Genomic DNA, 14,579 nt, shown 5'->3' on the forward strand with positions numbered 1-14,579 from the left:
TTGGCGCACATTGTATGGCCAGTCAGCTTCAATGGCTTTCTGATTGGTTGGTGGGGCGTAACATCCATGAGATTGGCTTCACACCACAACTCCTTGATAGAGGTACACTTCACACATTGCTTTTACCCAATGCTAGGCTACCTCCTGCTGCTCCCCCTGTGCTTAAAACGGCTTTCTTGTTCTGGAAGCGGATGCTACTATATACTAAACGAGTCCCTCCATATTCTCCTAATATCCCATTACTTGGGATACCTATGGCCACCGGGCTAATCACTGCCCGTAAAGTTATACAATGGACGCAAGAGGGAGTGACGACAATCGGGGCACTATTCCTAGATAAGACACTGGCAGATCATGACAATTTCACCCGCACACATGGGGTCCCCCAGACGTTGTTTATTCTGCATGCCGCCATCATATATTATATTAAACGCCAATGGTCCCCTGATGGAACGGAGCCTTCTACTCATGAACTAATACAAGCAATTCATTTAATGGGGGAAGGGCGACACCTCACCCGCTGGTTGTACAAAGATATTCGATCACATGCCAGAATATCACTCACCCCTCTGCGTAGAAAGTGGGGAGGGGACTTGGGTAGGAATTTCACGGATAAAGAATGGGAAACTATATTGGAATTTCCTAAAAAGGTATCTAGAAATGCTAAATTTAAGTACATACAGTGCATGATTCTACAAAGGGGGTACCTTACATCACACCGTATTCATAGTATACACACGGAGGCAAAACTCCCTTGCCCCCGGTTTCACGAACCCGACGCTGATATTCTTCATATGTTATGGGATTGCCCACGTTTATGTGAATACTAGCATAAAATTGGTTCTTTAGTACAAGACCTAACGGGCACTGAGGTATGGACAACACCAGAGAGCTGCCTATTGGGGCTCCACCGTTTTTGCAGATCTGGCCATCCTCATAGCGAAGCGTGAAATAACTCTGAGATGGAAATCAGCCCTTTCCCCCACACCACTTACTTGGCACACTGAAACGATTCGCTGGGGTAGTGTAGAAAGTGCCAGCATACGTAAAGAAGAATCCAGAGGTTTACGTAAAATACCCATATCTCTGGAATGGGATCCGATGCTAGAAGCACTAAAAGCTATAGACCCAACGGAACCGCCAATCTCCCAAGGCGCAATACCATCCTCCCCATTTACGCCCTGACACCATGACTGACCCCGTTAATGCCATATATTTTGCAATACCGCATTGCTTAGGACCCCTTAACGGTACATTATTCTCCCATTATATAGTTATTCGCGAGATCACATACCTCTTTTACTGTGAACATACATGGGTGGGAGGCCAGAACAGTGGGTGGGGGGAGGAATCTTTAGAATAAGAAATGTTAGTTTGTAATGTTAAGTGTGGAATGAAGTTGTTTGTAAATTTAATGGTCATCTCTCGTGAAATGTGATTTACACATGGACAATGCTCAAAATGTGGTATTGTAAGAAATGAATATTTTTTATATGTATTTCCCATCAAACAGCGGTAACATTGTGATACCATTTGAATATGATAAAATCAATAAAATTGTGTTTAAAAAAAAATAGTTAGGTGAAATTTCAGTGAGAATGTAGCTTTTTAAACTTTAAAAACCACTGAAATTCAGCAGTTATAGTTATTTGAAATAACTAGAACTCGTGCCCTCAAGTCTATATCTTGCACCCTCGCCATGTATATATATATATATATATATGTTATGTGTATATATATATATTTTTTTTGTGTGTTTTATATGCACAAAACATTTCTGGCCTGTGGGTTGGTCCAGTTACGTGGGAAACCTGCTCTAATACTTTTCACTCTGCGTCTTACACCAGAGAAGCGCCTGTTCAGTGAATAAGGCTCGGTGTGCTGAGCCAAAATGCGGTGCACTTTATTCATCATCAATACCCACATCCGGTTGCTTTTCTGGTGTGAGACAAAGAGTGGAAATTATATATAGTATATGTGTGTATGGCGGGTGGCAAGAGAATACATAAATAGTAACTGTGAAATATGGGTCTCCATTGCAATCGAGAGGGCCCGGTTACATGTACAAATCACAATGCCAAAACTAAGTGGTTATAAATATCACCTGCACCCACATACGGCAATATAGGATCATATTATATGTTACTCATTATGTATTTCTTATATGACTTGATTAATTAATTGGTTTTAGTACTCTTTAGAAAGATTTACACAATATGAGCATTATTCTTTTAGTATTCATTGCTTGACTGAGATGGCAGATATGTCTGTCCATTTTTGAGAAATGGATTTCTGTTAGGGATAAGGTTCTAATATTAAAAATGTGTTTTAGGTAACAATGTGTATTATTAAAATCCAAATTTAAAATGCAAAGTGCTTTGTAAGAAAATTTAAAACAACTTTAAACCATTTTCTGTCGAGTTCCTATCCTATCTGACTGAAAAAGAAATCAACATTTAGATCTCCTACCTCGACCTATATCCCCCTACGGTATGCCAGCTAATGGATGCAACAATTTTAAGTAGGTTGCCTTTATAGCAGGCAGGATTCCTTGTAAATCGCTGCCCTATGCTACCATTAAAACATTAGCTTAGAGAATCATCCAATATAAGTCACAAGTTTGTTTTCAGAGCTGAGCATAAGAGACGCTTTAGTGTGCCTTTATGACCACTGACGCCCTCCACCAAAGGCAGATACCTAAACAGTGCTCCTTTGTGAGCAAGTTCGATCCGCTCAATTGTAGTGAACATTATAGAACAGTAGGGAGTGCTGCTGGTCATTTGTATCCACGCCCCAAGCTACGCAACTTAGCCATGTCCAATACAGAGCCATTTAAAGTCTTCAACATTTTTCTACACCCTCCTGACTATGACTGGAGGTGTTGCTTTTTTCACAATAATATTATGACCAATGGGTTTTGAAAAGAAAAACTTTGTGCATTTATATCTCAATGACAGAGATCAAGAGGCATGTGGGTCACATACTAAAGGCTGAGTCAGGCACATGGGACATTCAAGCATCACCCTCATTGCATGTCAACCTTTGCTACAAATTTCTGGCTCTAGATTAGATGTGTGCTGTAGTACTTTGACAGTGGTTGCTTCAATTGTTTGTGTTTAAATGCTACACATACATTTTGGCCAGTGTCATAACTATGAAAGCTTCCTTGTACAAATGAACATGGGAAATAAATATTTTTCATTAGTAAACATCTACAGAGATATCAGAAAGTTTCAAGGAAAGCTTTTTAAGACAACTGTGGCTATTTTGATTTCCTGAGATACACAGCATCTCAGGCGGTGTGGACTTTTGCTGAAGAAAATGGGAAATCACCTCAGAAGAGAAAGAGACATACAATGAGAGCAATGGCATTGTTATTATCTGTATGTAGCACAGTACCCATCAGGACATCTCAAGTTACCTAAACCACTCTACCCTTGTAAAGTAATAGGAGACTAAGACATGAAACAGCAGCTTATTCATAATGGAAATAAAACAGAGTTCCTGATCTACAAGCTTAAACTTCTTTTCCACAATCAGAATGTCATTAAAGCATCATCATTTCTATTAAGAGTGAATAACAGATTTATTTTTGTGGTATTTTATTTACTTCTATGTAACCCACCTCTTGCTCTGAGATTTTGAAGACACTTTCATGCACATCATCTCTTTCAAGTGGAGTTCTGATCTGCCTGATCAAACGCTCCTCGCAGGTTTCCAGGCGCAGCCTGATGTTTCTGACCTCAGAGATATACAGGTTGTAAATGGACTCTTCCTGCTCCTCTGTTAAAGCAAACAAAGGAATTCTTGATATTGTACACTGGTTTGCTAATTATTACATACCACAAACTACTGGCCCTGCTTTCGAAAGGCATTTAGAGGGAAGTTAAACAGACTTAAATGATTGATATACTATAGTTATGTTTAGGTGTTGAAATTGGATTACTAATTTAAGTTTAGAAATACTACAAGTATTATTTCAGTCTTTCTTTCAGTATGTACTCGCAGAACCACAAATCTGGAGGTTCAGTGTCACACAATCTGTTTACATTGGTGAAAAATAAGGGGAAAACAAATCAGAATAAAATTATAAGCCTTAAATTGCTTTCTTTCTGTCCACTCATCTACATTCAGCTGAACCACCAGCCTTCTCACAAAGCACAGGTGGGTTTCATTACAGACTCAATAGATGGCACAACAGAACTTTGTATTACAGTCTAGTGAGAGATCCTTACAGAGTAATACACTGATGAAGTAGGGTTGAAATGAGACCTAGTAGATCGGCACTTTAGTTTCAAAATGGTGCTTCTGCATTTGGACCTGTGACTTTGATGGTAAAATACAAAGTTTGCTTTTCATTAGATCCGGTTCTGGTATTCTTCAGATGTTGTTTGGAATTCATACCTCTTTCTGCAGATTTGAGAAGCTCCTCATAATACTGCCGGCAGGTATTCACCTCTCTTTCCAGCTGTCCTATATCTGACACAGTAAAAATCTTAGACTCCTGGCTATCCCCTGCAAAATCTTCAAAACGAGACCGCAGGCTGCTTAGAACTTGCTGGTGTTCACCTGGCAGTGTTGTCTTTATCTACAAAGGAATGTCATTAGATTGTTAAAAACAGCACTACAACACTGTGTTCAGATACACAAAGGGTTGAAAGCAAAGATGAAGGACTATAACAAATGGTGCATACAATCTGATATATTTTGAGCAAATCTTCACACGTTAGATTATTCTCAAAGGATCTACACCAGTGTCAGGCGGTCTACAAATCTGACATGTGAATGAACTGGGTAAGTGGAAACGTAAACACTTCTTGCCAAAGTTGATGATCATTTGAAAGCTGCTGCAGAATGTGTGAACCTATTTGTAGGCTTTCCTTCCAGCCAATGTACAATTGGCCACTTTTATCATATAGCAGAAATCATGCTGAGTAATGTCCAAATGATGCTCTAGCCCTCAAGGAGCAGCATGTCATGCACATGTCCTCCTCTAGGGGATGGCAACCAGAATCTGGGTTTATTGTGCTTCAGAGTCAGACTGATAGACTGTTAGTCTTCAGGTAACTGTTAGTCTTCAGGTAAAGCTGGGTTCATTAACAGGATGTGGGTGTTAAGCAATACTTTGAAAGGAGAGCTAAAACTCAAGTCTTCTTCCTTAAAGGTCATTATGTCAGTAATTAGAAATAGGATCTCCAGGATTAAATGTTTTGTAAACTAGCAGATATTAAATAAGAGGCTTGCAATACCCAAATAAAAACATTATATGATTTCCAAACTACAATTTAGCTGTGAAACTACCATTTACTTATATTGGCAACACTGAATTATTACTATATTGCAATAACTTATTACAAGTGTGTTACAGCGGCACAATGCTTGCAGCAAACCCACCATAGCGTAATTAACAGTGGTTCCCTGCAAAAACTTTACCAAAATGGTATCTTGTTATCTATTTATTGCTGCCGATCATGGCATGAAAGCAAAAACAACTTGTTACAATAAACTTTAGAACAGGCTTTCAAAGCAGCATATATCAAATAGAGGAAATATGTATTTGCCACAAAGGTAAGGTTACATGTTGGACTGTTACTATGTCGAAAGTAAGGATTCGGCATGGTTTGCACACACCTGCTTCTTGCATTAGAAATATCCTACACTAAGCAACGGAGGAACTGTGATCTTTAGGCTGCCATTTAATTTAAGTAAAACAGTACTGTCTAACATACATACAATGAAAAGCAAATGATAAGCCACTTTGTGGTTCTGTGACCTGTGTGAATTGTGATGCATTTAATGTCATTCCTCTGAAATATCACAGAACTGTGGGTTGAACTGCAATATCCCTAATAAATACGGTAGAGGGTACTATAGCCTGGAAATGTGTTGTGAAACAAAGCTCTGAGGAAACAGTTAATTGTAAACATTCATCCATTTGCATTTTTGATGAATTTGTTTCTTAAGCTCCATCTACACATCACGCTACATAGTAGGAGAATCGTTCTTGAGAGACGTTTACTAAGAATAATTTACTCAGTCAAGCTCCTTATCAAAGCATTTTAGAAAGTTTAATAACTTACACATCTTTTAACTTCATTATCTCCCATCAGTGGTCATTTTAAATGTACAGGTCATTTGCCATTGGATAAAAGTTGAAACAAATGCACTGATGTATTTGCAAAATTCAGGCTGCAGTGTTGTGCAGGGCACAATAAGTAATCAGAATGGGAGTGGATGAAATAAGTGCATACATGAGATGGGCCAGCATTAACTGGAGATACTAGCAGTAGGGCTAGAACATCTGGAATTATAGCATATTCATATTGGAATACTGAAGGTTAAGATTAGCACTCAATGTAACATATTTTGAAAGAAGCCCTGAATTTTCCATGTCACTTTAAACGAGGGTGATTTCAAGGCAATGGGTTATCAGAGATTAACAGAAAATAGTCAGTGCTGCACAAGCTAACACACTATTCAACAAGTCTCTCTGCACTCCCATTTTGCAAGTTTCATCCAAGACAGGAAAAAGAAGCCATGCCGAGACATCATGCCAGGAAAGAATGCCCAGCAAAAACCCATATAAGAATGAGTGGTTCATATACTTGGTAACTAAACCTTAAGAAAACAGGCCTTAGTATGAGTGTCAGGCTATGGCAGCAGCTTTACAGAATGTGCAGCATCTAGACGAGGTTGAATATCTATGTTCTCACATACGGATGTAAGGAAGGGCCATGCTTAATCCTATGGCTTTGCAGAAACCATTGTCCTAGAAGCTGCCACTACATAATGGCTAATGTTACTGTGGTGAACAAAAGCAGGTCACTGACTCACACTCTCACCAACATTCCACTCACCAACATTCTCTCATCACAGTCACACTGGCTGAGCAGCAGGTATGGCAGTTACAGATAAAATACAGCAGATACAATCTCTAGAATGTAAAGATGCTTGTATCCTAGGTCCTCAATAACTATGCAGTTAGGGTAAGAGAATCAATGGCAGAGTGCAGTGCCTATTAATTGAGGACCATTTTGGAAATCATTTGTTTGAAACAGAGCACACGTTTTAAAATGATGCTTCAAGCATTTAATCTGTGCTATTTTTAAAGCATGTATGTTGAATGTAAACTTATAAAACAGAAATGGATATTTTAAAGCTTTTAAACTGTTACCACATCTGATGCATGTTTAGATGACAGTGTGCCCTCTCTCCCACTTTTTCTCTACATTTTTTCTGCCTTGTTGTACTGATTTGAATTAAACTATATTTTAGGACTGCACATACCGAAGATACATTGCTAGCCCGAATTGCTTCAATTTCATTCATCAGGTAATGGAAGGACACCACACTCTTCATGTTTATGTGAGACTCGTGCCACAGGGTTAAGACGCTCTGGAAGACTTGTTCAATTCTGAAAAGTAAGAGAAACAGAGAATTTACAATAAAAAAAATTCCTTCTACTCAAGTGATATTCACACAAAACACTTCAAAACGGCTTTAGAAAAATGTGTAACGTAATCTGGTTCTCTTGTATAGCACTCTGAAGCCCTCTGCCATGTCGCGCTATATATGACTGCAACAAAAAAGTAAATGTGCTGCATAGAAATGTACTAAAGTTGGATACCAGTAACCTCTTATCAGTGTTAGATTGAGGGCTGCAAGAGGTGGTTACAAAGGCGACAACCAGAGCTCTCTGAACTCAACAAATTGCTCTGATTAGACAGACATAGCCTTGAGCTCGACACTGATTTCAAATCTCTGTGAAACTGGTTCTATTGAGACTATGTCTCCTGGGTTTGGATACAAAGTACCATAAAAATCCTTGAAACATATGCTTACATCAAAACAGAGATATAGTTTCGGAAGAAAATATTTGACTTATTAACAAACGTTCTCCTGCTGGTCCCCTTTGTTTAAACCAAAATATCCCACAACTCAGCTTCATGATCAAGAAGTTATTAACTTTCAGATTCACAAGTAAGCACTGACTCACCCTATATAAAGCACCGGATAACTGATTTGTTTCTTTGATGTTTGCCGTATGTACATTTTGTGGCCCAGCACCATGTGTGAAAAAGTGCAACACACAAAAGCATTGAATGACTTGCAAGACGAGGGGCCTCATTTAAGGTTTGGAGAGTGGCCGCTAGGTCAATGGAGGTTATGCTATCCTTCCGCTGGTGGAGGACCGCCCACACAATTCAGATCTGCCTCGTGGGACCCTTAAAGCCTACAGTGGAGCAGCTGCACTTGGAGTTTCCCAATAGGCGCAGTAATATGTCGAGAGGCGCCATGCTGTTATCGTCCTTCCCTGCTTTTCTCACCAGCATTTTGTGAAAAATAAACAACCAATGGTCCAGACATGCAGGGAGCTTTCTCCCTGTGCGTTAAAGCCATTAATTGATTTTCTTGTGAGCCATGGCGGTCACAGGCAGAGAAATCTAGTATGGTCGCCGCCAGCTGAGGCTCCCCAGGCATACCCCCTGCTGCTCTCCCAGGTCTGAATGGTGAGGGTGGAATGCCATCTTATGGTAGTTCACATGCTTCTTAAGCCATAAGGTTCCCTGGTCTTTTGCATGCATACATATTCATTTCAGCAAAGGAATATTAGAAAAAATAGGTAGATGCAGCGGCTGATTAGTGCCAGAAAACAATAATGCGTTCTTTCACGACTCCATAAGCAACTGACTAAGCATCCTACAATGCCTCACTTCAAGGCACGTGCCTATTCCTAACAATATCGGCGGTAAATGTGCCGCAATGGAACTGCAAAACGACTAGAAGCTGAAGTTCGCTTTACACCACACTGCTACGGCTAAAGGCCTCCCCTTCATGCATACTGTACCTGTTTGCGGTATCGATTGCTTCTTTATTCGGAGGAGGGACGGTAAAGCATACAGATGGGACCATGGCCTCATTCCCACTGGGACTGATAACCTTCCACTTGGCACGATGGGAGTTGCCAGCTAAGATGCATTCATCATTTTTGTAAATGGTGATCTAAAGTTACGGGAAATAAGAAATATGAGGTGTATTTGTCAATTAAACCATTTGCAATCATGCGGCTCTTTCAAAACAAGCTCTCAATACTACAATTATGTCCACCCATGGCTTGTGCCACAATGTATGTTTGCATGTGAAGCACAATTGGAATGAAAATGCTGCTATTTTAAAGAAACGAGAATCAACATTATGTGGTGCAATATCCCAGCTGAAGAGGCAGGTGATGACAAAACCTTTCAAAAGCAAATATAAAATTATTACTTTGTGCACGGATGTTTTCATAATTAACCACACAATAGGTATTTGACGGAAGGTATGTGAGGATGTACAGTAACTATCCGAATTCTCTTTTACTCTATGGAACTACAAGCTTACAACAAGCCCATATCCTATACCACTGAGTTACTGAAAACTGTGTGGATGGGGTAGGTGAATAGGTCGATTTACCCAGGGGTCACATGTACAAGTTGGTCAGAGTGTATTGCTAAAGTCTGCTGCTCCAATATACTTTGGTGAAAAAAGCTTGTTAAATACGAGACATTGAAATTTTGGTGTGGAAAATCCAAAATCTACAGATTATGCCACGTTTAGCACAAAAAATTATATTAGGTGCTACTTATCTCACCTGATAAACTCTGAAATCCAGAGTATCGCTTATTTTACACTCTGATTTATAGGGGTGCTATGGCAAATGCAAAATGTAATATCTATTTTAAAAATTCTCGACAAAGTTATAAAGGTTTAGGGAAATAGGAAATAGACTGGAAATTAACATAAACAATAAAAATAAATGAGATGGTGTTTCATCGATCAGCACACAACATAACCAGCAAAATGTATTTCCTCAAAAACAAGTTAAATAGCTGTCGCCATCTTTTATCTATATTTTTATAGCATTGCTCTTTCTGACAAAGTCTGGTCTTTTCTATGGTTAATTGTTTCTTTTTGACACATTAATTAACACTCTCCTCTTTCTCTTTTTACTTCTTTTTTATATTCTTATTTCATTTTGTTTTTAGATGACAGGTGTGTATTTTATTGGCATGCTTGTTGTCTCGCTGAAAGAATAACATTTGAATATTACTTTACATTACTCAATTGTAATAGACTACCTTTGATCAGTGCTTCATAGTGGCTGTTATACTATTTTGTCTTATTCGCTTATTGGCAACGTGGTTGAACTTTATTTCAGTTTCTTTGCTTAATAGATTTTAAACTAAAAAAACAACCTTAATCACCATCCTGCGCAGACATGTATTCAACTAGGGCAATGACATTTTGGCCAAACCGTTGGTGGCACCTCTGCCTTTCTGAGATCTTTGAGAGAGATCTTTGACAAATGATGGGCGCTAACCTCGATCTGCCTGTAGTCACAAATCGCCTTGATGGGGATGGAGGACTTCAACGGACTGTCAGGGTTCCGCGGCTTGAGTTGAATGATTGCCTTCGCCCGTCCGACCAAGCTTGCCACTGTGCTCTTGTACTGCAGGAGCTGGGCCTTCTCTTCCTGAAAAAGGAGAAACAAAATGTAATCGTGAGTGTGTTACTTGGTGCCTTGCCGTTTTATGCATACCAACTCATTACTATATCACAAATTGGATCACATGAAACAAAGGCAAAATTGTTCATATTATACATGCCATGTTTTTTTCAAAAGACTGAGGATATTGCTCAATAATATTGCACCTGTTTGACTTTACAACAAAGTCTCTCGGTGTCTTAGGGAGTTAAGTGTGTCCATAACATGTCGACAGATGTTTTGACTTAGGTTGTGGGTTGAATAACCATCAGTGTTCAGTGGCGTAACGAAAGTTGAAGGGGCCCACTGCAAGGCACACAGAGGGGCCCCCGCTCCGGATTTAATCCGGAGCTCTCTGGCGTGAGTACAGTGCTGAGGGGGCCCCCTGCATCTCGGGGGGCCCCCGCACTGCAGGGGATGCGTGGGCCTGTGTTACGCCCCTGTCAGTGTTCTTGATATATCATGTGTAACATCGCAGAAGAACTAAGCACCACTCTGAACCCCAGTGGGACCAACGACACCCAACTTTGCTAGCTGCAGGAGACAGGGCTGCAGATGCAAACTACTAATGGTATCACCTGACTACAATGGGAATCTTTTCTAAACACAGGGCATTCTAATTTCAAACCTAAATGTTTGTGGTGCAGAGTTTTAACTTTATTCACATGATAATATATTCACACATGGGCTTGCTCTGCCTGCAGACCCAGTACTTCTAATACTATTGGTAGCACTTGATTCCCGCCATACACCACCTTGTTGTAAGGAATTAAAGGGACACTCATGGGTGCCTTTAGTGGCCATCAGGCTGAAGAGGCCAGCTTGGAACACTCACCATGGACTCCTGCAGCAAGTCTTCTAGTTTATGGAGGCTGCTGGATCTGTCACAGCTGTACTTGCGAAGCACAGCATCCTTCAGGTTCTTTAAATAATCCATCGCTTCTTTGGCATCGTTGAAAAACTGGGGCAAGACAAGAAAGGCCTCCGTTAAAACAACTAACATTGAATGTTAAGGGAGCTCCACAACAGCTGTTCCTTAAAATGATTCCAAAATATTCATCTGGAGCATTCTAACGTCACATTCCCGATATCTATGGCTGGACTCTCACAACAGACTCCCATCAGCACTGCCGCCCCCTTCCTTTCCCTCTCCCCAAAGGTAACAGCTGAACCCATTCCCCTCCCCACTGTTGGCTTTGTTGCTGCTGCACTTGCAACGCACATTTCACATGTCCTTAGAAAGGTGCATGTCAGCATGTGTTGCACATGTCCATAGAATGATGCATGTCAACATGCACTACAACCGCCCATGGAATGGTGCATGTCAACATGCATTGCACATGTCCATAGAATGGTGCATGTCAACACACACTACAACCGCCCATGGAATGGTGCATGTCAACATGCATTGCACATATCCATAGAATGGTACATGTCAACACACACTACAACCGCCCATGGAATGGTGCATGTCAATATGCATTGCACATGTCCATAGAATGGTGAATGCCAATACACATTGCACATGTCCATAGAAAATAAGTGGTCTTTACTTTCAGCTCTAGCTTGCATTGTTCTCATCCTACCCTCGTGCGTACCTTCAAACCGTGTGGGGTGGTGGCGGGGGAGACAGAGCCTCCACTGCCTCAGATATGCATTCTCAGATAGGGTTTCACCTGAGAACAGCAACATTCTGTCCCCAGGAACGTTTATCACAGCATCTGAAATGTTCATTTTGACAGGCCTCGCCTCTTTTGGCGATAAAGAGCAGGGGAAAGCACAGGGGTAAGAACAACAGACATGAGGGCCACGCCCATAGCTTGCCAACGAACTACTGCACCGCAGCAGTGTAGACTGTCTCTGGCTCTTTCCGCTTTGACTGGAGAAATGTTTGCTTCTTTATCTTTTGATCAGGTGATTTGGGTGGTCACTGGTAAATAATGTAACCGTCTTTGCTGTAACGGGGAAGGAATGAGAGGTGGAAATAGGACTGGGTCTCAGTGCACTGTGTAGCTCTTCTGTTCTTTGGGAAGGGCAAGAGGTGAGTGCATGCAGAGATGTACAAAAATACAGATGACTTTTTATACTGCTTCTTCATAGAGGGGTGTTGGGGCTGTGCTTCACCTCTTACACACTTTAAACGTCCTCCCATTCCACTCACCTGGTGTTCTTACAAGCCACGTACATTCCCAACCTCCTCTTACCCACCATCTCGCTTTCAAACACTCTTACAGCCTACCTCACTAATCATTCCCTCTGCTTTTTGGTATCTTCCTTTCCCTTTAATTCTCTCCCCCTTACTTGCCTCTCTATGGACACTGTTGCGCACCCTTTTTCTCATAGACTCTAACTTTACACTCACCTTGCTTTCTCTTCTTTGTCTCTCTTTTTACCCACATCTTCCTTACTGCACAAGCATGCTGTTGCTCCCTCTGTCTGAGACCCACAACGTACCCTCCTGGCCCTCTCTTACTCCTTGCCTCCAATTCTCTCCCCATTGCTACTCTAGCTTGTGCATTAATGCCAGCAGTAGTGACAGCAAACTGGAGTTCTGCGCTACTCCTCTCCTATCTCCTTTCAAGAAGAAACTGTTGCTTTGTGGCGCAGTCAGCGGCCTCCATTTGGAGCATCTCCACCACGAAAATGTGGGATTGTCCTTCCTGTGGCAGTTTCTAGCAATTGGATGGTGTTGCATGAAGGGGACTGGCAGCGTTTGATTGCCTCTCATATAAACAGGTTTTATGACTTGTGCTAGAGGTGCTTGCTACACACTGAGATGGGTTCAGCTTGCTTCTTCTGAAAGTGGGGAGAGATTTGAAATGTGGATGCACACCATACTTCCTGTAATCCAGGCCCTGCTGTTACACCTATTCAAACCGCTGAGTCATCACTGCTCCTCCTGTTGGTCTCATTAATCAATGACGTTCTAAGTGGCACAACGTAGGCCCAGGGGTCCAGTGGTCAATGCTCATATTTGTATTCTCTCAGCTTTCCCTGTCATGCTGGACAAGACTCTCGAGTTGGTGAGCAAACAATTCAGTAGCGTGGCCGCAGGTCCCCTCTGTTTTCCTTCTGATTCCCTCGCCTTCCCCTGTCCCCCTGTCAGAAAGTACACTAAGAGGCGGTAAATGAAGCACAAGCCCTGGTAAGGCCAACTCATCTTTGGCTGCCATGCTTTCCTGCATCCACCAGCGAGGCTACAGAAACACGGCGGCCATGCCTCTGGCTTGACCCTCTGCCACTTCCGCCGACCAGGGAAGAGCGAGGAACTACACCGAGGTGTGCTGGGAGAACACGTGATGCAGTCTAGGTTCCAAGACAAATCATATGTAGATAAATGAGCTACATGTTGTATCCAACTCATTAACAGAGCGTAATTAAATGAGACGTATGATTGTGAAATGCGGTGCATTTCAGAAAAAGATCCTTTGGCAGACAGATGAGGGCCTGTTACAGAGAGGAAGTCAACGGGTGGATTAAACATAAGCCAGAAGCAGGATGAATCACAATAAATGACCTCTTTACTCAGCGTGTAGGAGAAGCGTAAAGCCTTTAAAAAAATACACAAGAAATGTAAACTCGCCACTCAATGCACGAAAGGTGAAGCTATTCTAAAACTCTGGTCACAGCAGAGAATATCTGAGCTGTGGTCAAAAGGTATGTGCTTCCCAGAGACGCATGTAAGCCGAGCAGCTCTTTTGAAATGACTCCCTGTACCTTTGGGGGAGCCCATAGTGGAAAGAGAAGAAAGGTGTTCACTGCTGTCAGGACAACAGTTTCTTTAAGCAGAAGAGCCACTGCCTCCACCAATCCCAATATCTATCGCCCAGCTGACTATAAACACCGCAGTGCCAAGAAAATGAGAGCCTGCGATGTTCTCAGGCATGGTCCATGGAACTGTCCTCCGAGAGCTGAAGGACAGCAGCCCTCTAAGCAGCTTGTGAGCCCTGCAGAATGGCTACAGGAAGACGGAAGAAGACAAGGCGGGAAAGAAGCCTAACAGAGGTTGACGATGGCAGCTGGATGATCGGGTATTTTAGTACATGATGGAAGC

At 41.6% G+C, this 14,579-nt stretch overlaps 1 protein-coding gene across 15 annotated transcripts in view; it reads right to left on the reverse strand.

Annotated features, from left to right (window-relative positions):
- Positions 1-14,579, reverse strand: part of DST (dystonin) — a 1,436,897-nt gene that overhangs the window by 734,289 nt on the left and 688,029 nt on the right. For all 15 annotated transcript variants that reach the window (XM_085610880.1, XM_085610881.1, XM_085610884.1 and 12 more), the window contains 6 exons: positions 11,361-11,486; positions 10,361-10,513; positions 8,849-9,003; positions 7,288-7,414; positions 4,405-4,588; positions 3,626-3,783 (listed from right to left, as the gene is read on the reverse strand). In XM_085610880.1, the coding sequence (XP_085467006.1) occupies positions 3,626-3,783; positions 4,405-4,588; positions 7,288-7,414; positions 8,849-9,003; positions 10,361-10,513; positions 11,361-11,486 (903 nt within the window). The remainder of the gene's footprint in view (positions 1-3,625; positions 3,784-4,404; positions 4,589-7,287; positions 7,415-8,848; positions 9,004-10,360; positions 10,514-11,360; positions 11,487-14,579) is intronic.

Source organism: Triturus cristatus, chromosome 6 (genome assembly GCF_964204655.1).
Source record: "Triturus cristatus chromosome 6, aTriCri1.1, whole genome shotgun sequence".
Classification (NCBI taxonomy): Eukaryota; Metazoa; Chordata; class Amphibia; order Caudata; family Salamandridae; genus Triturus; species Triturus cristatus.